This window comes from Lacerta agilis, chromosome 2 (genome assembly GCF_009819535.1).
Source record: "Lacerta agilis isolate rLacAgi1 chromosome 2, rLacAgi1.pri, whole genome shotgun sequence".
In the NCBI taxonomy this organism is placed as follows: Eukaryota; Metazoa; Chordata; class Lepidosauria; order Squamata; family Lacertidae; genus Lacerta; species Lacerta agilis.
This window is the reverse complement of record NC_046313.1, coordinates 1,560,277-1,586,708: the sequence shown is the minus strand read 5'-3', so window position 1 is coordinate 1,586,708 and position 26,432 is coordinate 1,560,277. Positions and strand designations below refer to the sequence as shown.

At 47.2% G+C, this 26,432-nt stretch overlaps 1 protein-coding gene across 1 annotated transcript in view; it reads right to left on the bottom strand.

Moving 5' to 3' along the window:
* The window catches only part of HDAC7 (histone deacetylase 7), a 109,446-nt gene extending 84,486 nt beyond the window's left edge, over positions 1-24,960 (bottom strand). The window contains exon 1 of the mRNA XM_033136778.1: positions 24,544-24,960. Within this exon, the coding sequence (XP_032992669.1) occupies positions 24,544-24,703 (160 nt within the window). The 5' untranslated portion in view covers positions 24,704-24,960. The remainder of the gene's footprint in view (positions 1-24,543) is intronic.
* Between the last annotated feature and the right edge of the window lie 1,472 nt (positions 24,961-26,432).

Below are 26,432 nucleotides of genomic sequence, written 5' to 3'. Positions count from 1 at the left end.
GTATCAAACTTGTCTGTTGTGTTGTTTGAAGCTTTCATTATACACTTTTTATACACTCCCATTTTGCATGTGTTCAAAGAATGTGTGAACGTACATGCAAGGGCCATTTTTGGACCACTCCGCCAATGTGGACCATGACCCAGGACCAGGGTGGATTTGATTTAAATCAAACTGTTTTAAATCACAATTTAAATCACGATTTAAATCACTAGTCAGTAAGGCTCAGGGCCGATTTAAATAAAAAAAAATCCGATTTAAATCGGATTTTTTTTTTAATCAGATTTTTTTTATTTAAATCGGCCCTGAGCCTTACTGACTAGTGATTTAAATCAAATCCACCCTGCCCAGGACATAACCCATGTGCAAAACGGGGGGTGCCAGTACCTGTGTGTCTGAGCATCTCATGATCTACACAGGGACTGCAACCTTCCTTGTAATAATTTTGCAACAGGAGCTGGTCTTAAGAGGTGGGATTCCAAGATATAACCTGCCGTGTTTATAACAGTAATTTTCCTCCACCACCTCTGGGCGATGTCTCTCTAGCCCAAATCTCACCCCACCCCCTACATATCTGTAGGTCTGTCAAACATTCTTTATGCTCATGGTGAATTGTGCGGAATGGTATCACAGCATGATTTGGCGAGAGGGAGTGCAGTGTTTAAAAAGAAATAGTGAATTCCACAGATGCTCAAATCTTATAACAACTAAATTTATGACCTGTATAACTCATGCTGATCACAACATGGTCAGTGGGTTTTTGTTTTTTTTTAAGATTTCATTGGGCATAGCCCAGAGTCTTTTTCAAGCACATCTCCACAACTGTCAGGGATAAAAACTTGTTGCTTTTTAAAGGGAGGGGGGTGAGATACCCTGGAAACATCCTCCTGACAGAGAAACTCCTGGGCCCCAAGGCAATGTTAGTGAAATCCAAGGCTGGTCCCACTGGTAGGCATGGCCCTCTAGCCCCTTTCAAGATAGAAGCAGCCAAACCTATTTGTGGTGCTCTAAATGGGAGGCCAACATGGCTGGCTGAAAAGCAAGAGCCCCCACAGGGCAGGAGCTCAGGAGTTTGAAAGTCCAATGGGGAAAGTAGGCCAAGAAGGCTGGCAGAGAGAGAAGGGGGCCTATACAGGATGTGGGGTGGGCAGGTGAGGAAAGACCAGGAAAACTGAGTTTGACAAAGGAACTCTCCAAATCTTTACCTGCAGGAAGCATGCTTGCAAAGGTGGCCAACTTACACAAGGAAATGCATCACATACACACACAGGATAAAAGAGGACACCCATTTGCATTGTTTTGCGCAGCCGAATTTATATGGTTTGGGGCACATTTGGAAATCATCACTGTAAATTAAGCAGAAATGCAATGCATGCCAAGGGGCGATGGGCAACTTCAAGGCTCCTGCTGGGCCTTTTTATGGCTCCTGATCCTCAAACCAGCTGTGGACCAGAAGCCGCCCATCAAAGGCAGAACACCTTCAAACAGAGAACTGTTCATTGCAAAGCAGGACACTTGGCCACCTGAATGCCTGCCCCATTCTTCAGTGGAGGACCACATTCTCCGTGTCCTCCTCCTCCTCCTCCCCTCCACCCCCCAGGCCCTCCTTGCTTTTGCGGCTGTGTGTACACGCTCCCTTCCCAGCAACCCCCATTTTTTTTTTACTGTCTCTGCTGCTTGTTGGCTGCATATATTTCCTGCCTCCTCCCCTCAATCCCCTGAGGATCTGAATGATTAACTCTAGGCGCTCTTCTGGGAAATGCAAGGGAGAGATGCGGCTGGCAATGGTCATTTTGGAGCAAGCCCCCTTCCGCCACCTCTCAACATCTCGTTGGGAACTTACTCATAGGCAGCCTTATTCAAAAGCACAGTGCACCAAGCTAAAGAAAAAAATAAAGGACATCTCTCTGCAGCCTGGCTGAGGCCTAAGGCTGCAATCCAGGGATGGGGAATCCAGCCCCATAAGCTTCAAGCAACACGGCCAATGGTCAGCTGTAGCTCAACAACACAAGTTCCCCTCCCCTGCTATAACCAATGCTTTTTTCCGGGGTGTATGCCGGGGTACACATACCCCTAAACATTTTGTGAATCTAAATTTGGCTTCATTTAGGGGCACTATTTCAATATGAGTAGGAAAATGGAAGTGCCCCTAAACATTTGTTTTTAGGAAAAAAAAGCACTGTCTATAACCACATGTACCACTACCTAGGAGTAAGAACCACCAAGTGTGTTCAGCTTATGGAGCAACAGACTTCTGTGCTTCAAAGTTGCACAGTCATCCTAGCTTCTCAAGAATTTATTTCATAAAATTTATCGACTGCTTAATTGGAAAAAAACAACAACCTCAAAGCTGTTTACAAAAAAGATAAAACAAAATGTTCACTTAAAAAAATTACAGCAATGATTTAGAGCATACAAAAAAATAGACAAAAACAAATTAAAACTCACATCAACTTCTAAACACCTGGGCAGGCAGGCTTGGATGAACTAGAACGTTTTTACTAGGTGCTGAAAAGAATACAGAGAAGGCACCTGCTGGTTCTCAATAGGCAGGGAGTTCCAAAGTGCAAGTGCTGCACATTAAACAATCGAGTTCTTCTTACAAAGGCGGAACGGATATTCTGTGGCACCTGGAATAGTGCCAATTCCACAATCTCATGAGACTATTCTTCCCTGTGCAGGGATACAGAATTGGATACCAACCTAACTAGCTAACTTTTCACACTGATTTCAATGGGATCCAGAGACAACTGACTTACACTGGATTGAAACCACCACATTTGCCAGCTCCTCCAAAGTGCAGTATTCTGTATCTGGGAAAAGGCAACACCGGCTGGCTGTTCAAAGCTACAGTGGTGCCCCGCTAGACGAAAATAATTCGTCCCGCGAAAATTTTCGTCTAGCGGGGTTTTCGTCTTGCGGAGCGGCAATGGGAGCCGCGCTCCGCAAAACGAAAAGAAAAAAAAAAGACGAAATTTTTTCGTCTTGCGAGGCAGCCCCATAGACTTTTTCGTCTAGCGGGGCTGCCTCCCGCTAGACGAATGCTTTCGTCTAGCGAGTTTTTCGTCTAGCGAGGCATTCGTCTAGCGGGGTACCACTGTACTGCGATTCCTGCATGGAATGAGACTGAACGGGGTTCAGGGGCATCTCCATGGTGTTTCTGTGCAACAAGCAATACCAAAAGAATCCACAGCCCCCATTGGGGGGGGAACCCTTTCTCCAGCATTCAGATCCTAGTATTTTGTCACTGGGAAAATGCAATTCTTCTCTCAGCTAGCGGGGCCCTTGCTTGTTGGAAGTCCTGAATGGAATGTGGTTGAGCAGAGGTCCCCAACTAAGGCCCAGGCCAATCGCCTTCTAAATGCGGCCCGCAGACGGTCCAGGAATCAGCGTGTTTTTACAGGAGTAGAATGTGTGCTTTTATTTAAAATGCATCTCTGGGTTATTTGTGGTTATTTGGGTTATTTATATATATATATAAATATATATATATTTATATATATTTCTTCAAAATATAGTCCGCCCCCCCACAAGGTCTGAGGGACAGTGGAGCGGCCCCCTACTGAAAATGTTTGCTGACCCCTGTGGTTGAGCAAGTGATTAGGCATCTGTGGATGCAAATAAACCAATAGTGACAGCTTCCCCCACCCACCATGCTTGTGCCATTAAAACATGCACCTCTGGGATTATTTTCTCTCCCGTTACACATATTATTCTCCATAATTACAGGAGCATATCTTGCAACCATCCAAAGTTCACCCTCCACACTTTTCACACCAGCCACCATCTAACCGTGCTTTCCTCCAAACTACTGCTTTCCAGGGTTTTGGGTTTTGGACTCCAAATCCCACCAAGCCCAGCCAAAACAGGGATGATGGGAGCTGTAGTCAAGAGATATCTGGAGCATGCCAGGTTAGCCAAGGCTGATCTAATCCAGCCTCATCCACTGGCCCTGACCAAAACAGTTCCCATTTTAAGAAATGTCTTGATTTAAATGGAATGGGAGAGAGAGATCTTACTGGCTATGTACTCCATCCAATACACAAACCTCATTCATCCTGCCCTAATCAGTGTGTTTATCTCCCCATCCCATGACCCCGAGGAGCACTAGCCCCAGCGTAATGCTATGGGTAGAATGCTTGTATATAACTTAACTGAAAGGTGCTTAGCATGAGCTGGGCCTATCTAGAACAGTAATCCTATGCACATCTAGCTGGGAAGAAACCCCACCATGGTCATCTTACCCATAGGCACTGGGGGTGCGGGGCACCCAGGCACTGGGCTCTCAGGGGCACCAGGCCGAGAGTCCGGGGCCCAAGAGTTGAGTCCAGGGAAGAACCTGCCCATCGGTTGGAGCACCGTGGCAGGCTCTTCTGCTGTGGGCGGCTCTGCGCTGTGAATGAGCAACCGGGAGGGGGGCGCCGGGCAGATCTTTGCACCCCGGCGCCGCATATGCTTAAGACAGCCCTGAACCCCACTGAACAAAGTGGAGCTTATTTCCAAGTAAGCATGCATAGAACTGTGCTGTAAGGAATCTGCAAGCAGTTGCTGCATGCGTTGGTGGGGCAGGGACTGGCCTCCCCAGTCCAGTTTGTTTGAGACCTCTGAGTCCAGCAATCCAAATCTAAGCAGCCAGGATTCCCTCCCCTTTTTAAGCACAGCTGGAAGCTTGGGGCTGGAATGGGCAGCTGTGAATAAGGAAAAAGAACAGCGTGTATTTGGAAGAAATCAGATGTAGGCTGTCCCCAAATCCCGCTTGCAGATTACTGCAACCTTCACCTACACCTTCTGTTGGCAATTAATAATAATAATTTAAAAAGATACGAGGACGAGAAACACTATGCTAAGTTATGGGGGCAGGCAGGTGGGTAAAGAAGCACCGCTCAAGCAATTGGCCGGTGTGCTAAATGCCGCATTTCCAGATTCTCAGTCCCCATGCCATGAGCCAAACTTGGTATTGCACCAAATTCCCAGCACATGCTGCTGCTGCCCCGTCCCCCATAGTCTGCAGCTTGCAAAAATCTGCACACCTCCAAAGCCTAAGCTGGCTCCTGAGGCTCTACTGCCTAGGCAAAGCAGGCAACGATGCTCAGATGCTCAGACCACCAGCTCCCGGCAAGGCTGCTGTCCTAAGCCCATCTGGCAAAATCATTCCTTCTCTCACCCCAAGCAGCCCCCCCCCCTCGGCCAACACACATTTGTTTCTGAACTTGTCTAAACTAAGCAGGGAAAGGAATGTCTCTTTGGGGAGTCTGGCAGGAAGTGGTTTGGGTGCTTCTCTCTCTCTCTCTCTCTCTCTCTCTCTCTCTCTCCCCCCCCCTCCCAGTTTACCCAGGATCCTCTCATTTCCAGCTATTGTGGGCAGAGGAAGCAGCAGCCCCTTCTGAGGATGCACAACTGGAACACAGCAATCCTGGAGGAGCCTCCAAGAGCAGATCCACTCAGCCACCATTGACGAAAATCCATTTGGTCTATTTATAACAACTGCCAATGATTGCCTAAGTACTCTTACACAGCTTGTTATATATATTCTCCTCTTCCTCTCCTTTATATAAGAAAGGAAGGGGGGAAGAAATTCCAGCAGAAGTGGGAAGCGGGACAGTCTCAACAAGTTGTAAAGTTGGCTTTGGATACATTCAGTGTTCAGCTGCAAAAAAAGCAGTACATTTCAAGAAACTTGTGCTCCCTCTCTAGGTTTTTTGTTTTATTTTCAAACATTTCTATACCAACCAGGGTGGTTCACAATGATATAACATCAAGACCAAAAAATGAGGGAGTTGTGGTCCCACAACATCTGGAGAGCACCCCACCCCCACCCCTGCTTCGATGATGTGTGTCGTTTTGTGATTTACTCTTCCAAATTTTCTGACTTGTTATTATCGCCATCAACAACAACTACTTGCTGGTTCTGAATGCTTTTATTTTATAGCAATGCTGTCTTTCATTATAGGTCCTTCAAATGGGTGGCTTTTATCTTTGTTATTCCATATTTGGTACTGTTTTTAAATATGCTCTACACAACTTGAAAAAATTATATATTTGTGGTCTATGAAATTATGAAATACCTATTAACTATATTAAGCCTTCAAAAAACAAAAACAAAAACAAAAAAACCCCGAAACCCCATAATCCTATGGTTAGATTTCTGAACACTCAAAGCCACCAGGACTATCCCAGTTCTTCCTCAGTCCAACCACACTTCCATGTCTTGCTGCAGCCTCAGTCAATGCCCCAGTGCAGATGATGGGTTGGCACAGGAGAAATGAAGCCTGCTTCTTCCAGGTACCACCCTCACCTGGCCTACATTCTTGCTTTTGAGTTAACACAGAGACTACAGTGAAGGTGAAAGAAGCTGGCATGCCAACCCACTCATATGCACTGCCCAGTCATGTTTCTCCACTGGATCTGGAGCCTCAGCCCTCCAAGAGAAAGAGTTTGGATACGTATCTCCCTATTTCCCCATATATAGATCAGGATGGGGAACCCTCCAGGTGTTGCCATGGGAGTTGGAGGCCAACACGCTCAGCCTAGAGCATCACAGGCTGAAAGAGGATAAGGCTACCAATGGCTACAAGCCACGGTGTCCTCCCTCCACTGTCGCAGGCAGCCCACCTCCAAAGAGTGCTGGTCCTGCTTGCAGGCTTCCTTAGGCACCCAGCTGGCCATTGTGAGAACAGGACACTAGACTGGATGGACCTTGGGCCTGATCCAGCTACGTCCTTCTTACGTTTATCACCTGATGTTTGCCTCTTAGAATTGGATTTGTATGTGGGAATACTGAAAACTTACATATAAACCTTCAATTTTAAGGCAAAGAAGAATCATCTGAGGTCACAGAGGCCATCCTAATCTGTTGCCAGTAAAGTTACAATTCTGCAATTGTTCTACATTGCACAACCCACACCAATTTCCATATACTTGCCACTTTGCATCTTTCATTCTCCTCCTCTTACTCATAGAGACATGCAAAACACTGGCACCTATCCTCTCATCATGGAAAATCCTACTGGGCCCCCTCCCACTCAAGAGTGCAGTAGGTCAGCCTTTCTAACCTGGTGCCCTCCAGAGGTTGTTGGACTATAACTCCCACCAGCCCTGACCATTGGCCATGCTGGCTGGTGCCGATGGGAGCTGAAATCCAGCAAGTCTGGGGGGCCAGTTTTCTCTGCCTTGCAAAAATGTAAGGGTGAGAATTAGCACCACCTCTGCACCCCACCTCAGAGGACCCCAGTGTCCTTCCTGACCAGAAGGGAGGAAACCTGATGCCTCAACTCATGGCAAGGACACAAGCAGCATCTTCAGAGAGCCAATGATTCTGCTGTGTTTGTGTCTCAAGAGAAACTGAATGCTACGATATAAAAATAGATGTGGCAGAAATAGATGATTTATTCTAACCCAAGGCTGATTGAAACGAGGAGAGACCAAATCTTTTGCAGAGATGCACTGGGCAACCTCCTCTCTGTGTGGGTATTTCAGAGTCACAGGAAGCTATGGATAATTCATTTTTCATTAACGAGCACACAGTTTAGGAGTTACAGAGAGCTAGACACTCTTTAAAATCAACCAACCAACCAAACACATCGCTGTTGAAAGATTACAATGGGTATCAATTTCATTCCACTAACACAGCAAACACAAGCTGAGGAGCTAGTGGGGGTGAACCAACTTTGGATAGCTAGTGCAGACACTGACCTGGGAAGTGTGGTGAACTTGGGTCTAGGCTACCTCAAGATGGTTTCTGAGATTTCGGCAGAAACACATTATTAAAAAAATATAAACAAATAAAAGCCTTTAAAAGAGGAATTTGGAGATTATTCTTATGGCATATGCCCCCAAAGCATGTCAGCTCTCCCAACTGTGATACACATGGCTTTTGGTATGTCTCTTTTTTTCAAAAAAACTAACTTTAAGAGCATGTGCTCGAGTTTACTTTTCCCTCCTCCCTCCTAGCCCTTTCCCCTTAAGTGTCATGTCTTTTTAAATCATGAGCATGAAGGCAGGCACTGTCTTAGCACTGACTTTTGTAAGCTGCTCTGAGAGCCTTTTAAGCTAAAGCACGAGCTATAAAAGCTTTAAAAAAATAAATATCAACAAAATTAGGAGTATCCTCATATTCACTGTCTAGCTGTTTAAACCTACTACTTAAGTGCACCAGTTTAGCAAGGAAGTGTTGAACTGAAGCTCCATGGTGAAGAAGAGCCTTGCTGCTGATCATGCAGGCTCCTGTATGGATGCTGTACCTCTTGTGATCCTGACTGCCAGGGAAAGGGAAACCACCGTAGCTCAGCAGCGGAGAACACACTTTGCATGCAGAAGATCCCAGGTTCCATTCCAAACATGGCTGGGAAACACACACACACACACACACACACATACACGGAAATGCTTCAAATGCACTTAAGGGCCTTTTCTGAAACCTCTGCCTTGACGTGACTTGGAAGAAGGGACAGGATAGGAAACCAATACTGGGTTGCAAAGAAGGCTGCACCTCTCATGCCACACGGAGATCACAAAAGGACACAGCAGACAAGAAGGCAAATTGATGCCTAGGGTCCCCTTGCAGGAGCCAAGCGTGCAGATATGTTCTTGGACATCTCCCACTTAGGAACGAACCCACTGTCCTGCCAATACTGGGGCCCCTGTCCACTGGCCTGGGAACAGGGAGAGGGAAGTTAATGATGCTTCTTTCAGGACCAGAACTGAGATAATGACGAGAGGAGCTGCCAAGGACAAAGGGGTCCTGACCTCAAGCAAGCCAAAAAACAAAAGCAAAACCCAGAACTGCTTGGTGCTACATTGAATAATAAAGGCTGCTTGCTGGTCCCTCTACTGCAGTGTTTTTCAACCACTGTTCCGCGGCACACTAGTGTGCCGCGAGGTGTTGCCTGGTGTGCCGTGGGAAAAATTGAAAAATTCAAGAGAATTACTTTATATATAGTCAATATAGGCACAGAGTTAATTTTTTTAACATTTTCTAATGGTGGTGTGCCTCGTGATTTTTTTCATGAAACAAGTGTGCCTTTGCCCAAAAAAGGTTGAAAAACACTGCTCTACTGCAGCTTGAAATAAGCAGTGGAGGATTTGGCGAACAGCTTATCTGGGCGAAGGACACATATCAAGGCATTACCTTCCACTGTGCAAGATGAGGGGTCCATCTAGTTAAATCAATGACCCACCTAGTCCCTAAAGCAGCAATGTCCTCAAACATAGATTCCAAGTCTGTCCCAGACCTTCTACCTGAGACCTCCTGTCTTTCTATGCTTGAAGCATCACTGGCTGGGCTATCACAACCTGTTCTGGTTAAAGTTATGCCAGAAAGACAGGCCAGCCTACACCCAAAACACATCCTTAATAGACATCTGTCTTGACTTCTCTTTGAACATTTCCAAGGAAGGAGATTCCACAACTCATTGAATTGCTCTTATATAGTCATGATTTCTCTCTCCTCCTCCTCCCCACCCACCTGCCCAAATCTCTTTATGTTTACTCTAAATCTGCTTTCACCCATCCAATAATCTAAACCCTTTATCTTCCTATTCACCTATTTCCCCCCTTTCTTACATTCTTCTTTAAATACTTGAGTTTTGTTTTTGGTTTTTTTAAACAACAGCAAGTCAACATCTCTCTCCTTAATCTTATCTCTCCAGAACAAGCATATCCGCTGCTTTTGGCTTTTCCTCTTCAGGATACTTGATCTTCCTCATAGCTTTCCTCTTAATCCTTTTCAACTTGTCAACATCATAATTTTACTGAACAAAAGTATTCCAACCATGACTTACCAACGCTGCACACAGCGATAACATCGCCCCTCTTCTTATTAGGCAAAACACTTGGTATGAGGTCAGGTGCATGCTATGCAGATGTTGGATCAGTTCATATCGTTATGCCTAACTAGCAGCTCATTTTTCATGTCTACAAAAGCTGGTGTTCTCCCCGCTGCCCCCAGCACTCTTGACTAGTTGTTAGGGCACTTCACAGATGAAATATTTGCATTTTGATCAAGTACTGATCCCCCTTCATGGATGCTGGGAAAGATGGAGGGCACAAGGAGAAGGGGACGACAGAAGATGAGATGGTTGGACAGTGTTCTCGAAGCTACTAACATGAGTTTGGCCAAACTGCGAGAGGCAGTGAAGGATAGGCGTGCCTGGCGTGCTCTGGTCCATGGGGTCACGAAGAGTCGGACACGACTGAACGACTGAACAACAACAACAACAACTGATCCAGCATCAAAGCAATTAATCCCGGTGGAAGAGGCATCAAATCACTTGGGGGGGGGGGCTCACTTCCATTGGATGCAGAGAATCCAGAGACTGGGAGCATCTCCTATAGAGGGGTGTCCAACCTCTGTTTAAAAGGCCTGCAGCACTGCTCCCCCCCCCCGTTGGTGTTGCACTCCAGCTCCCATCAGCCCCAGATCAAGGATGATGGGAGTTGGAGTGCAGCAGCATCTGAGGGTCAAAGGTTCCCTATCCCTGACTCCATTGCTGAATTGCCCTTATCAACAAGAGATTTCTTCTCATGTTCAGCAAAAAGTACCCCCTTGGAGCTAGAAGGACATGATTTAAGCAGGAGCAGTGAACACGATAGTTAATTGTTGGAGCTTGTCTTCGCTTACTCCACCCCACTGCGCTGCTCACAGTTGTCAATAATATCCCTATGTTATAAATGGTCTGTGTCAACATTAAGAAAAAGAGGAAGGAAGAGAATAATATATATGTGACAAGTGACTTTTCGTTTTTAAGTTCTCAAAGTTCTTAACTGAGCTCAAGGTTGCCCTTTGAACTAGCCAGATGCTTTAACTGAGAATCAATCACAGTCAGTCAATCCTTTGGGGAAAAAACACATGTTTTCAGAGCTGTCGTGCTAAAAAATGGCAACTAGACATTCTGTTTTGGTGACTAACATTGGTTTAGGAGCCATTTGGCACTTAGCTTATGTATCGGAGTTTCCAACACTGTGTATTGTACAGATGAAGAATCTGTGGCCCTCCAGATGCAGCTGAACTACACCATCCCAGACCACTGACCATGTTGGTTGGCGCCGATGGAAGCTGCAGTCTAACATTTTGAGGGCTAAAGGTTCCCCAGCCCTGTGTGTGTCTATTTTGCATGTTTTCTGTTTTAAATATTTCTGTTGTTTTCTGATATCTTTATTGTGCATTGTGCAGAAGGTGATCACAACAACAACAACAACAACAACAACAACAACAATTCAAAGTATGATCAGCAAAAGGCATCTGCTGGTTTTGGACCGAAGCAGAAAGAAAAGCAATCTAAATGATTCCTTTTCATAAAATCTGGCTCAAGGTGTGCTCTGCAAAGCAGGAAAAAAAGTCCTTCAGGAATCATAAATTTCACAGTTCTCTCTTGCATTATAAATGCCAATCAATCAAGATCAAATTTTAAACTTTAATCAAAGCTTTGGTTTATTGGTTACACCCAATCAATCTTCTGAAGACTGAAACTACAAACTGATTACAACCATCCTCCTTGCCTGGACCGTGAAAACTTTGTTCTAAAATCAATCAATTAACAATTCTGTGCCAAGGAAAGGCTGGATTCTGGACAAGCAGAAATTATGCAAAACATTGATTTTCTCTAATGCAGCACAATGAATTCATTCCATTTTTTAAAGAAATTGTTTTACAGAACTTATTCTAGCACAGCTAATCACAAGGAGGGTTCTTTGGGGAAACCCTGACTGAGGGGACTCAAATGAGCTGTGCAACAGTGAAAATGGAAGCTCAGGAGCACGTTTGGCTTCCGAGGCAAAGCTCGAACACCTACTTCTGCGTTTGCAGCGTTGTTGTTTGGGAACTAAGCTGTTCGAAAACTGAGGTACCACTGTAATAGGCAATGATAAAATAACATACCGGTATCTACTTCTGCCTCCAAGGAAGCAGAAAACAACTCCTTGCACCTTCCGGAATCTGAAGAATGCTATCACGTCACAAGTCTCCCCTTCTTCAACTATTCATCACAGAACTTGTTCTCCAGACCACTCACCATCTTCCTGCCCTCTCCTGCATCTAGAACCAAATCCTGCACTTGCAGAAACTGTAGCTGACACCCTACCTGTGGTACTCAGGCAGCACTGGTCTTCAACTGATGGGTCAGAGCTCACTACTAAAGGGATGGGCAGAACCTGTGGCTCTCCAAGTGCTATTGGACTACAGCTCCCATCAGCCCTAGCTAACATGGCCAATGGCCAGGAGTGATGGGACTTGTAGTCCCAAGAACACCCGAAGAGCCACCATTTCCTCATCCCTACACTGATGGGTCCCAGCCTGATCTAAGGTGGTTCATAACAAAAAACTACCACTATACAAATATATGGTGAAAATAAATGGGTCCCCAAATGTACATTAGGGTTAAAAGGTGGGTCCCAGGTCTGAAAATGTTGAAGTCCACGACTATACACAGTGAGTCAACCTGCAGCGATCCCAAATGTAACCACTAGATCAGAGCTTTCCAAACTTTTCATGTTGGGGACACACTCTTTAGACATGCATCATTTCGCAACACAGTAATTCAGTTTTACTAGCAAACCGGAAGTTAAACTAAACCTTTTCCAGCCCTGGGAGGAGCATAGGGAGCATTCGCTCGACACACTTACACACTGTGGCAGACACACAAACGTGTCGCGACACACAGTTTGGAAAGCTCTGTGCTAGATGCGATAAAGAAATCTTTAGGTATCCTATCCCTGGAGATAACCAAAGGCTCTCTTGCTCTCTACACATGTGCCAGCACAGCTGGAAGGCACAAAAGATAGAACCTGTGGCATGGGAGTTGGCGTTCAGAAAAAGACACTGATGTGGTTGCAGAACTGTAAAATCACACGCATGGAGTTCCCACCAGGAAATGAGCCTCTCGTAATCCCATTCAGGAGCTGGCATTCCTACAGCTGGGCAGAGTGTGATCAACAGAAAAGGCAAAAACCTATTGCCTGGTTATTTGCTTCCCTCACAAGCCTCCTACACCTGAGATTTAAAAAAAAACCTGCAACACAAGGACAAAGCAGGAATTGTTAACAGTGGCAGCAGTCTAGCCCAAACATGGCCCCCTTTAAAAAGTGCTATTGATTTCCATAGGGAAGCACCTGCTGAATATCAGGGACAAAAGCATCTCTGGTTGGAAAGATCTGGTACAAAAGGATGGGAAAGAAAGACCTCTTCCTTGAAATCCCAGAGAACCATTGCTAATCAGTGTAGATAACAGTTGGCAAGTATAAGACAGACTCATCTGCAAGTGGACTTCAGTTCTTAACTTTTGTCTGGATCGTGCCCAGTGCTAGGGCCTTATATCCAATCAGAAATAAGACAGTAGTAAGAGTCCCTGGCATTTATACATAGTTTATGCACTGTGACCTGAGATTGCAACACACTCCTGGCAACTATGCACAGAATTTGCCATTTATTCATCTCTGAAGAGAAGCTAGCAATGCCTGTGTTGTCCTCCTCCCTGGAGCCTTGCTTTGCTCTCATGCAGTCTTTGGGTGCATAAGGAGAAGGTGGGGGTTGGGGTGGGGTGGGGGAAGGTTGCCCTGGCAAGCTGCAAAACAACAGGCAAACAGCAAAAGTCCTAAAAAAAGAAGTTCCCACAGACCATGGACCAGTCACAACTGTGGGAGGAGATCAGCACAGGTGGCAAATGTCTCGATGTGGGCAGGGAGATAGCATCCCCCAGGTTCCACCCTGTAACCTGCCCTTCCTCTTCCACACACCAAGCCATTATCACTCGCCTCATCTGATTGCAGCAAAGGAGAGATTTGCATCACCCACACAGTTGGGACAGAAGCCACTCGCTCTACAGAAAGGCACAAAGGCTGGGCTGGAGCCTTGTCACTCATGCTCACCTCTGCATATACATCAGGTGTGCTGACACTGGGAGCAAGCTAAGAGGTGTGCACTCGTTATGCAAGCCCTAACTGTCCCAGGGACCGTTACTGACGACCAGTTTCACCTTAGTGAAACCACACAGCAAACAAACAAACAAACAAAATCAACCTACTTGACATTCTGGGTCAGCTAATAAAAAATCCACACGGCAAACTCTGCCACATGCAGCCCAGGAGTTGCTTAGAGGATTATTAGGAGGTTTGGAAGATCAACAATGGTTGGCAAGGCTACCACATCTGTTCCATGCTGGAAAGAGGATTTGAGCCTGCACTGCCCAGCTCCACATCCAACATTGTTCCCTAACCTGGGACTGCAGGTCTCATCACCTGCTCTCTGAGCACGTTGGGTTGACAGGAGTCCATGATATCTGGAGAAAGCGCTCTCCCATGTGCCAATTTTGCACACTGAGGAATTGAGGGTGAAAGACAGTCTGGCTCACACCATCCCCACAGAGCCACTGGCGGAGGAATGGGGGTGGGGTGGGGGGAGCGCACCGCCCCCGGCACCATCGGGGAGGGGGTACGATCGTGGCCGCCTCCCGGACACGCGCTGTGTACCCCCACCCATCGCGCCAGGCGCCACACCCCCGGGACGCATGTCACACCCCCGCAGGCAGCGTGCCACACCCCCGGGACATGCACCAGCCACGCCCCCGCCTGCTCTCCGCTTCGTCACTGCACAGACCTAGGGCTTTTGCTCCAAGTCCTCAGTAAAGCCTCACTACTTTAAACTGCAGGTCTGGCACTTTTCCATCCCTCTCTTTCCAAATCACAGATGAGACATTTGCAGAGTAATAGGCACTTTCCTCCCATTTAGAGTCACGAGGAGCTGGTAGGGGCAATCAGCAGCTTGTGCCTTTGGGCAGAAGAAGGGGGGCAGCGGAGGAGGAGGAGGGGAACAGTTTCCCAGCAGCAGCTCTAGGTTTAGATTGCAACAGAGGCTCTGGCTAGAATCATGTATGTTGTGTGTTTAAGGGGGTAGTAAGGGGTAAGCAAGCATGGTCCATGCATTCACCTATATTGATCCGGGCACATAGGCTGCATTTCCATCCCAGCCTTCCTGCAAGTTGTTCAGAGTAGCACCCAAGGCTCTCTTCTGATCCTCACAACAACCCTAAGAGGTTGGTTAGGCTGAGAGAACATGAGTGGCCCAAGGCCACCGAGGAAGGAAGTTGAACCCAGGCCTTCACATGACACTAACCCTGATTGTTCTGGACTGCACCTCCCATCATCTTTGAACACTGTCCATGCTGGTCTGGGTTAACAGATTCCCAACAATATCGGGGGGGGGGGGGAGAGACACAGGTTTCCCCATCCTATTGAACCACTAGGTCACAATGGCTATTACAAAAGACATGCTCTTTGTTGCTAAACGCGGTCAGAATGGCCAGAAATAAAGGTCAGAGCAGAGGTGGGAACAGGCTTGGCTTGCAATCTGGAGGGGAGAACATCCAGCATTAAAGTCCCTCTTGTTGCAGCTATAGAAGATAGAGAACTCTACAAAATTCCACTCTCAAACAGACTCCGTTAATACAGACACAACCCCGTAATTTATAGCTCTCCTGTCAAATGAGCTAGATGATCATGAATTTAAAACATCTGGGCTGGAATCAGTCATGTTCCTCTCCCCCTTCTCTATGTTTACAGCTGTTATTCTTATCTCGCTTCCCTTCCCCACCCTCGAAAGTCTTGAACTCATGACTGCTGTTGGGCAACGTGACTTGCTCAACTAGCTGGTGGGCTAAGAATAGATGCCGTCCATGAAATTTCATGTATCCAGGACTGGCACGCTTGGAGCGTCAAAGAGGAATGCCGAAACAGGATGTGGGGAGGAGGCCATGTGCAACACGCATCTCAGAGGCTCAAGAAGGGCCTTCGCAGAATAGACGCCCTTTGAGGCACACACAGTCTGTGGAGATTGTACGTGCGGAAAGTACAACAGTTTGCAATTCTTCAGCTAAGAAAGAAAGAAAGAAACTGCTCTTCTTTGAAAGCTGGATTTCTCAGGATATAGTATTCAATGCACCATTTCAAATCCCACGTCTCATGCAGCAAGACTTCAGGAATCCTAAAAGGCGAAAACCACCACCAATGACTGGGGCCTGATTCCACAAGCCTGGAAGTGGATGGACCTACGTGGTCAGAAGGGGCACAGTGAACCAGCACACGGGAAACACAGAAACCTCGGACCGGAAGCCCCATGGCCCAACTACTAGAAGCAACCTGTTGCCTCCCACTAGCAGTCCAATAATCAAGGGACGGACGTTTCCCTCTGTGTTTTCTAGCTGCTCCAAATGAGATGGGCAACCTTTCTAAGCCCAAATAATGCACTCCTTCCGAGAGTCACACACCGGGGGGTGGGGGGTGGACTGGGGGCAGACGTAGGCTAAGCCACTAACATGAATTTTTTCCTTTGTATACCGTAATTGGCTAGCTTCTCTGTGAGGGTGTGACCTGGGAAGAGTTATAAGGTCCGGACAGAGAGGTCTGGAGGGCCTAAGGTTCCTCAAGCCTGACTTACGACCCACAAGGAGCAGGGGGGATGAGAGGGAGTAGGTAGAATTTGCCTCTTGCCACAAAAGGTTTAAAGGGTACCTCATGTCCTCCAGCTTTCAGCCTTGGTGAGGCTGGGACTCTACCTGGAGAATGGGGGCTGGTCAGGGTGGAGTACACAGTGGAGGGCTGTGACTAAGACAGTGGCCCAGTTTTAAAACATCAAAACAAAGATGTATTACCATGTGTCTAGAATTTCCAGAAATGCACTCTCCCCCTCCCCCCTGGGTTTGGAATCAAAAGGCTGCTGAAGCACAAAATTTGGTTATTTGAAAAGGCAGCTTTGACTCTTTGTCCAGAAGCCTGGTCTATACTGTCAAGCTGCAAATATTTCAATTTATGCCCCATATCTGCATGTATGTGTCGTCCCCCCTCGCTGCCCCCAAAATATCCATATCTGGAATTATGTATTTCTAGGTGCCCAGTGAAAGTGGCTCCCCAGCTGCCTCCCAAAGCCACTTCCTCGGTTTACAGTGTCCATTTGCCAAGCCTTGTCACTTGGTCTACCAGGAACTGCCTACAGGAGTTTTTTTGGAGTGACTGTTTGTTATGCACTCTGTTGCCTCTGAAAAGCATTCAAATAAAACCCAGCAAAAAGGCAGCTGGCAGCTCAGGTGGCTTTCTGATCTATTATCCAGGCTATAAATAGCTGCTGGAACCCAGATGCCCGGCTTCTAATGGTTCTTGGAAAATTCTCAAGCACACCTTAAAGGGGTGGGAGCAGACCAATAGCACCTTAACCCTTAGCAGAACAAGGCTTGAAAGCAGAAAACTTTTGGAAATAGGTCGCTAGGAAATAATCTTTGCCACTGAACAGTTTGGCAGAGGCAAGAATGCGGAAAGTACAAGAAAACAGCTAGCAATGATTTCAGCTCTGATTCTACACAGGGGCAACAGTTTTTTTTATTAAAATTATTATTTCAACTAGTGAACAGCCTTTTCAACTGCACCCCAGTTCCTATTACCCTAATTCTGAAACCAGATCATGTTTTTGCAGGGGGGAGAGAAGAGGGTGAATCATACATCCTTTCCCTCTGTTTTGTATGTAGTGTAGACTCTTTGGGGCAAAGACTGCCCATGTTGGGAGATCTCATGCCTGACAGAGCATGGCAAGTTCAAGGATTAAGGGAATGAAAAGGCCAGGGGTTATAGACAGCAATGTTTTTCCAAACATTCTACAAACAAGGAATACTTTAAACATAGGCTACCTGCTAAGGAACACTGCAAAGGACGTTGGGACTACATTTTAGGGCACATACCGGTACTCAAAGCACTGCCCAGGACAGCTGGATCTCCTCACTGGCCCAAGTGAACTGAGTGTACTGTACAGCTTACAGGAAAGAATCAGTGCTGGTGTAGCATATATCCCCCTAAGAATTTTGGGAATTGTAGTTTGTTATGGATGCTGGGAACTGTAGCTCTGTGGGGGATAAACTACAGTTCCCATGATTCTTTCAGGAAAGCCTCATGCTTTAAATGTATAGTGTATACGCAGCCTGAGCTACAAATCAGGATAGTACCTAGTTTAAATTTCACCTCTTGCCATGAAAACACTGGGTGGTTCTAGGTCAGCCATTCTTTCTTAAGTCTCAGCCCCCCCCCCCAAATCTGGAAAAGGCAGGGCAGGGATAATAATTCTGACTTACTTTACAGGGCTGTTGTTTGATGTTGCTCAAAGGTTCACAAATTATGAGAACAAGAAAGAAAAAAACAGGAAATATAGGGTGAAATTGATATGAAACTGCAACTGACCACTTGCGACCAACTGAAGATGCCTGGGCACCAGGATGGTGCCTGACATCACCATCTGGAGGTGCATACCTGGGGGATCATTGCAGCTTGACTGTTTTTAAACACTAACAGCCCATGATGTAGAATTCCATCAGTTATATTTTATCTGCACAATTGGAATGAATTTCAGGAACCAAAATGCTTTTTCTGTGCAGACTGATCAGGAGCAGACACCATTCAGAGAAGGATATGTGGACCATCCCTGGATCAAGTGGTTTTTCTTCTTTAAGTTCTCAAAGTTTTTAACCTGGTTGAAGGTTGTCATCAGAACTAGGCAGATGTTTCACGGAGAATCTATCACAGTCAGTCCATCATTTGAAAAATAAAACTGTCTTTTATTTTTGTCTTGCCCCAAAATGGCAACTAAGCGTTCTGTTTTGGCAAGTGTAACCTTGGTTTATGGAGCCACGGGCCACCTGGCTTGTATAGCTGAGCTTCTAACACTGACTGAGGTGGAAGAAAGAAGTGTACCTCTTTTGACTGCAGGTGGGGAAATCACATGCTCGAATGCTTTGCCATGGGGCAGTGGAGAGGAAAGGGGAACCCTGTGTAAGGAAAGCAAATGAGTATATCAGGGCCATCTAGTTTTTTATGTTTGTTTTTTGAATACAGGGAAGAATTTAATAGTCTCTCCCACCCCACCGAAAGGTAACAAGCAATTTGAAATGGTACAATCCAGGAGCAGCTGTACCACCTGTATTTGCACATTTGAAGAGGAAGGTGTGTGGATGGGTGGTAGACACAGAGCAAGAAGCACGGATTAGCTGCAGCTCCCTGTGAAACAAGGCCGATCTCCCCCTCCACTTATCTGGCACACAGGCAGATAAATAGTAAGCCATCTCCCCAGTGTGAAAAGAGGAGACTAATCTCTGAATGCCAGGAGCTTTGACTGACCCTCCTCTCACTTGAGACTTCAGCAAACGGCGCTTGAACATTTTCCAAAGAACGTAAACGTACCCATGATGAAAGCAGAGGTTGCTCAGAAGAAAAGCTGTATGCCAGTTCCCACTGCCCCACCCACCCAAACAGCACAAGAGTACATGAATTTCACATGTCTGGCTATTAATACAAGCACAAAATAAAAACGATGACAGAGAGGAAAGTTGAGCAGTGTTTTCCACCATTTCAACCATTTTCAGCACCTCTTTTGCGGAATTCAGCAGATTTAGGTTGCCATCGTCATGTGTACACGCCGGAGGTTCCTTCTGAACCAATGATGTGCTGAATGCTTTGCAAAGGCAGGACTCAAAGCTTCTTGCATTGCATATCCCACAAGGCAATCGCAGACACCAGACACAACACTGAGGAGGAGCTTCTCACGCATTTTCCTTATGGAATCGCCATGGCAATGGAATTCCCCATTGGAACTCTGGCACTAAAACACCACCCACAGCAGCACATGGAATAGTTCAATGCATGGGGCAGGGCTCCTAAGCCAAAATCTAATTGCCTCTTTCCACAAGGTAGACCTTAACAAGTACTAGCCTCACCCCCAAAGTCAGTAGTTTCCATAGCAAATTAGATCAGGTCCACCAAATGGCCAACAGACCAGACGCAGACCTGGCTAGCTTCAGTAAGACTGCTACATCATGTGCTCTCCGATCATCACTTTGACACATGACAATTAAACAGCAGCGATTTCTGAGCTTTTGCACCACTCACATACACACACCAAATCTGAAACGAGGTTGGGACGACCATACACTTGAGGACCAGGTGCACACAGATCTTGTCTGAGGCCTAGCAAGGAGTCTTGCTAGAATAAAGTTATCAACTCAAACAAAAAAGCAGCCAGCTCCTGGTTGGACTGCCTGGTCAGCACAGCACACAGTGTTGTGTTGTGCTGTGTTGACAAACAGATTTGTACCAAAAGAAACACAAGGCCCTTTGAACACTTGGGACAGAGCTACAGGTTGGAACTCAACCTAAAGGCTGCTTCACCTACGCAAATCAGGGCTGAGAGGGAATTGGGGTGCTTAAAACTTTAATTGCACAGCCATTTCCCCCTCCACATCCTAGACCTTTGCAAAACAAAAAACCTGCCATTGTGCAAAGAGAAGACAGGGATCACCTTCAACTGTTGCACGCCAAAATCCCCTCTACTAAATAACTATTAAAAGTGCAGGAGCCTCCTGTCCCCTTTTCACATGTAGCCAGCTCAACCACCACTCATGAGAAGGGTTTAAAAAGCTCTGTGGAAAAGATGGATTCGTCTGATGCTGCTCATCAAAAGCCTGTTGAGATACCCACACCTGTTAGAGCAGGTATGGGACCCTGCAGACCTTCAAGTTCAGCTGGACTACAATTCCCCTTCCTTAGTCTTTCTTCACCCTCCCGGGTGGCATGCATCAAGAGGCTGTCCCTGGACCCTCGTTTTGACTCTAGAAAACACAAAACAGATCCAGTAACCTGAATCAAAATATGGATGGTATAGAACAGGATGAGATAACAGGCAAAGATGAGCAAGGCCTCAAACAAGAGGAGCCATAAATCTTATTTGGTGAGAAAGATGGGAGAGGGCTCATCCTGCACCTTTAGGAATTGCATATCAAGGCTGGGCAGGGGAGAGGTGAGAATATCACTAGGAGGGGCTTGTCCCACCCAAGTGCTGCTGAGATGGAAGAAACTCACCTGGTGGAATTCTTTCATCTCTGAAAATCGTCAACAGGTTTTCCACACCTATCAGCTGATCACCCATTCCCACCACCCTTCTGAGTAATACCCCTCCCCACTCCCTCACTATATTTAAGGATCTGGTGACTTCTGTTTTTAAGGATCTGGTGACTTCTGGTGACTTCTGTTTCAGTGTATCTGAAGAAGTGTGCATGCACACGAAAGCTCATACCAAGAACAAACTCAGTTGGTCTCTAAGGTGCTACTGGAAAGAATTTCCTATTTTGTTTAGCCTTGAGTTCTTAAGAGATGTAAACAAGTCAGAGTGATACAGAGGTCAATGACACCTACAACCCGGGATAAACCTGTCTGGTGGGACTGAAACCCTAAATATGTTTGATAATGTAAGAGGTTTCCAACCTCTCTCGTTTTCTGGGTTTTTTCTTCTACATGTCAGATGGAAACACTAAGGCTTGAAACCCTGAAGCAGTTTCTAGAGTAGATAGCTTAGAACCAGGGCTGCCAACGTTTTTGGGCCCATGAGCCCATGTGCACTACACACACCCTGCAACCAAGTGCACACCACAACTTACTCTACTGGCTCCAACACAATGTCTTCTTTCAAGCTGCTTTCAAGAGGAGGGGGGAGATGCAGGGGAGTGAATCCTGTGGGCATCAGGGGGATCTCTGTGGGAACTTGTGTGCCCATGGGTGCCCCGTTGTAGACCACCAGCTTTAAATGCATGGTGTGTATCCTGACTCTGGAAGGAGAGAAACCAAAGCCCCTTAAGCCCTTGATCACATGCAGAAAGTGGAATGGGACTGTGCACATAGGCCTGTCCATGGCTGGAGGCAGAAATGCTTCTCAATACCAGTTGCTAGAAACCTCCAGAGGGGAGAGTTGCTCCTGCACTCAGGTGCTGCTTGTGAGTTTCCTAATGGCATCTGGTTGGTGAGAAGAGCATGCTGGGCTAGATGGACCATTGGCTTGACCGAGCAGCACTTTTCTTATGTTCCTATGAGGGCTGCACATTCAGCAAAAGGGTGGCTATGCATGAGCAGCTGCTCATCTACGGATGCTGCAAATAACTGGAGACCCCACTCATTCAGAGGTCATGATTGCATGGACCACCTACACAAAAGTAGTCAAGTTCTTAACATGGAACCACAGCTCCATGGTGGAGCATCTGCTTTGCATGCAGAAAACCCCAGGGTTCAGACTCCTGCTCATCAGGGAAGGTAGACAATACAGTTGCTAGATGGGCCATCTAGCAACTGTATTGTCTACCTTCCCTGATGAGCAGGTACTTGGAAATGCCAGAGTCTGAACCTGGGGTTTTCTGCATGCAAAGCAGATGCTCCACCATGCAGCTGTGGTCCCATCACCTCCTGGCAAATAGAAGGGGAAGAAATGGAGGCAGTGAGAGATTTTACTTTCTTGGGTTCCACAATCACTGCAGATGGTGACAGCAGATGGTCACGAAATTAGAGGATGCCTGCTTCTTGGGAGAAAAGAAATGACAAACCTAGACAGCATCTTAAAAAGCAGAGACATCACCTTGCTGACAAAGGTCCGTATAGTTAAAGCTGTGGTTTTCCCAGTAGTGATGTATGGAAGTGAGAGCTGGACCATAAAGAAGGCTGATCGCCGAAGAATTGATGCTTTTGAATTATGGTGCTGGAGGAGTCTCTTGAGAGTCCCATGGACTGCAAGAAGATCAAACCTATCCATTCTTAAAGAAATCAGACCTGAGTGCTCACTGGAAGGACAGATCTTGAAGCTGAGGCTCCAAAACTTTGGCCACCTCATGAGAAGAGAAGACTCCCTGGAAAAGACCCTGATGTTGGGAAAGATGGAGGGCACAAGGAGAAGGGGACGACAGAGGACAAGATGGTTGGACAGTGTTCTCGAAGCTACCAACATGAGTCTGACCAAACTGCGGGAGGCAGTGGAAGACAGGAGTGCCTGGCATGCTCTGGTCCATGGGGTCATGAAGAGTCGGACACGACTAAATGACTAAACAACAACATAGTAGTAGTTTCCTATGAGCCGCTGCTCACAACTGTCCACCCCTTTTGTCCATATTGAATGTGTAAATGTCAAGAGACAGGACCAATGGTGTAGTTACACTCAACCCCACAGCACAGAGGGAGAACCTGCAGGCCTCCAGGTGTTGCTGGATCCCCAATACGTATCAGCCCCAGCCAATGATTGTGGATGATGGGAGCTGGAATCTGGAGGGTCAAAGTTTCCTTTATTCCTGCCCTACAATGCAAATATCATGAGAAAAAGGTTCTCATGTCCACTGAACATCGCCAGGTCCGTTGCTCAACCACACTCCCTCAAATTGTTAACATCCCGAAAGAGAGGTCCTCCTCACATTTTGAGGACTCTTGTTCCTGACCATTTCACAAACTTCAAACAGATTGCACTTGAGTGTCCATGACAACAACCTAACAAAGCATCACATTCAGAGGTGGGTGCATACTAACTACCAAAGCCAGAAGTATGTTGACTTTTCTTCTGCACCAAGTCATAAGACCAAGTATAGGGACAAGACCATGAGATTATCAACACTTACCTTTTGCCTATGTGCTTTCCAGCACAGCCTGCACTTTCAAGCTCCGGGTCCAAGTGCTCTATTTTGGCTCTGAAGCTTTTCCCACAGGATGCTGAGAACAGCTTAGGCAAAACTAGTATGTGTCCACAGGTAGATAAATGCAATAGGGCGAGGAGAGATTTGCAATCAAGTAATATATAAAAAGTGTTTTGAAAACACAACACACACTTTTAAAAATACCATTGGCGGTATGAAACACTTAATCTCAGGGTCATGGGCTCGAGCCCCACAATGAACCAAAGATTCCTGCATTGCAGGAGGTTGGACTAGATAAACCCTTGTGGCCCTTTCCAAATCTACAGCTCTATAATTCTATATAACAAATTACTGGGGAAGGAGGATTGGGGAGAAGCAAAAGGATCTAGACGACTCATGCCAGTGAGCCAAGCCACAATGAACAATGTCAAAGCCATGCACCCAAAGAACGTGTAATTTGGGGCGAAATGCCACTCCAAGCAAGATCGCGCGGCTTAAAGGGGGCGGGCGGAGGATGGAGAAAGAGGTAAACCACCAGGAAGCCACGAGAACACTGGCAGTCTGACCTGGCGTTCATTGGAAGCCCCAGTAACTTGTGAGAGACTTCCTTCGAAGTCCACGGGTCATTGGGACTGCAGCCCCAGGCAAAGCTCAACAAAGCTTCTCCAACCGTCCCCAGCGCCAGCGCCGCCTGATCTTAATCCCGGTCCCTCGATCTTTGCCGTCGGAACAGCTCGCGGCCTCTCCGCCTCCCATCTGCGGAGCAAGAGAAAGGAAAGCCAAGCCTCCGCCTCCCCTTTCTCTTTCTCGCGGGCGGTCCGGCCAAGTCCCTCGCCGTGTCACACACACACACAGGCCGAGTCACGCGGCGGCGGGCGGGGGGGGGGATGCAAAAAATAGCTTCGGCGGGCCTCGCCTTCTCCTTCCTTTCCCTTTCTGCCGCGCATCCCCGACTAACCGCCGTCTCCCTTTGCGCCCTTCGCAAGCGCAGCCGCGCGGGAAGCCGCCACCCCTCCGCCCTGCAGGGCGCAACCGGCCGATCCACCCTGGCCGGAGAGTCGCCGTCGGCGCGCCGCTGCTCACTCCTTACCTTGGCTGGAGGCGCCGCGGTCGCCGTCGGCGCTCACGCCCTTCTCGCCGTCTGCCGCTCGCCCTTTAATTCCATCTGCGGAGGAGAAAAGAGAATCGGCGTCGTGAGTGGCGCTGCTGCTGCTGCTGCTGCTGCCCAGCGCAGGGTGCAGTCCGGGCATGGGTGGGCTCTCCTTCCGCCGGCCGCCTCCCTCGGGCAGGGAGCGCACCGGGAGACCCGTCGAGCCCGCCTGGGGAGCTCACATCCACGGCTCCGCGCGGACTAGCGATCCGGCTGCTCCCGCGCCCATCAAGCCCGCGACGCTTTTGTCCTTCGCGGCGGAGAGAAAGTCGAGATCAGCGGCGGGGCTCGGCGATACCGGCCCGCTCCATCCCTCGGCAGCTGCGGCCAGATCCACCTGCGCCCGGCCCCGATTCTCCCCGCCCGCTCGCCTGCTCCGTCTCTCTTCACACCCCCTCGACGGCAGGCGAGCGCAGCGAGGGCGGCGGGGGAGGAGCCGGCAAACAAGGAACAACAGCAGGAGGGAAGGGCGGGGGGGGGGGCGCGCAACAGAAAGAAATAAACCCACACGGGAGGGGGCGGGGGAGAGCGGCATTGTTCGCCACGGGCGCTCGCGATTGGCGCAACTGCAGCCAATAGGCGGGCTCACGGAAAGTTTGCTGTTCAAGCGCTCCATCTGGTGCCGGGATCTCTGGCGCGGAGCCCCGTCGCCAGCAGCATCCCCGTGGCCAGCGGCTCTAAAGCTTTTCTTGTCCTGGGCCGGACTTTCAGAATAAAAAATTGCTGGAGCCACACCGAATTAATTATTGATAAGAAATACACCGGGGAAAAGAAGCAACTGGATTCCTAGATTTATAATACTTAACCCATCTGCTTTATAATACGATCATGGGACATCCAGAAAGTACAAAACAAAGCAGCTACATAAGGACACGAATCATTCCCAAAATATTATTATATATGATGAGTCTCTTACATGTGGACCTTAAGTATGCAAAATCCCAATGAGAGCTGTGAAGTTGCCTTTAGCCGGGTAATCTCATGTAGCCTATATTAGGTCCCATTTGAGACAAACACTTGTCAACATAAAGAAGCCTCTCTGAACTTTCATATTTGTTCCCTGTTCACAACATTATGTCAACTTGGAGAACTGCAGAAGAATAGCCAACGCTCCTGATGAGAGAGAGGCATGGATACTGTATCTGGTTGTATACCCCAAAATTTATTTTGATACTATGTGATATGATTCTATACTATGCTACCCAAAGCGCACACTGATTCCCACACTGAATTCTCAAATTGAATTTAACTTCATTTACAGTAATTTAGGGTTGCCATATTTTGAAGAGCAAAAAAGAGAACACATTTGCTGACTTCTACGTTGAACTATGGACTCCTATGATGACTCTATTCACGAAAAAGAGGACATGTCTTGGAAAAAGAGGACACACGGCAACCAAAGCCAGCCCAAGACATTTGGCTACCTGATGTGAATGACAAAAGAATGCCCCTCCCTGCCAGAGATTGAGGAGTGGGTGAAGAATATTGGGTTATAGTTGGGTTGTTTTTATTTTGGTCATGTATTTGTGATTTTATATTCTGATTTTATTCTGTGAATCTCCCTGAGACCTGCAGGTATAGGGCAGTATAATAATAATCATCATACATACATGTTGTTGTTGTTGTTCAGTCGTGTCCGACTCTTCGTGACCCCATGGACCAGAGCACGCCAGGCACGCCTATCTTTCACTGCCTCCCACATACATACATACTCCCAACTCGGTGCCCTCACAGACTTACTTCAGCCTTTGTTTTGTGTATGGCATGTTATTACCTTGTTTACCCTCCCCCATCTTTCTCCTTCAAGTAAAACTAAAGTTATTTCTTTG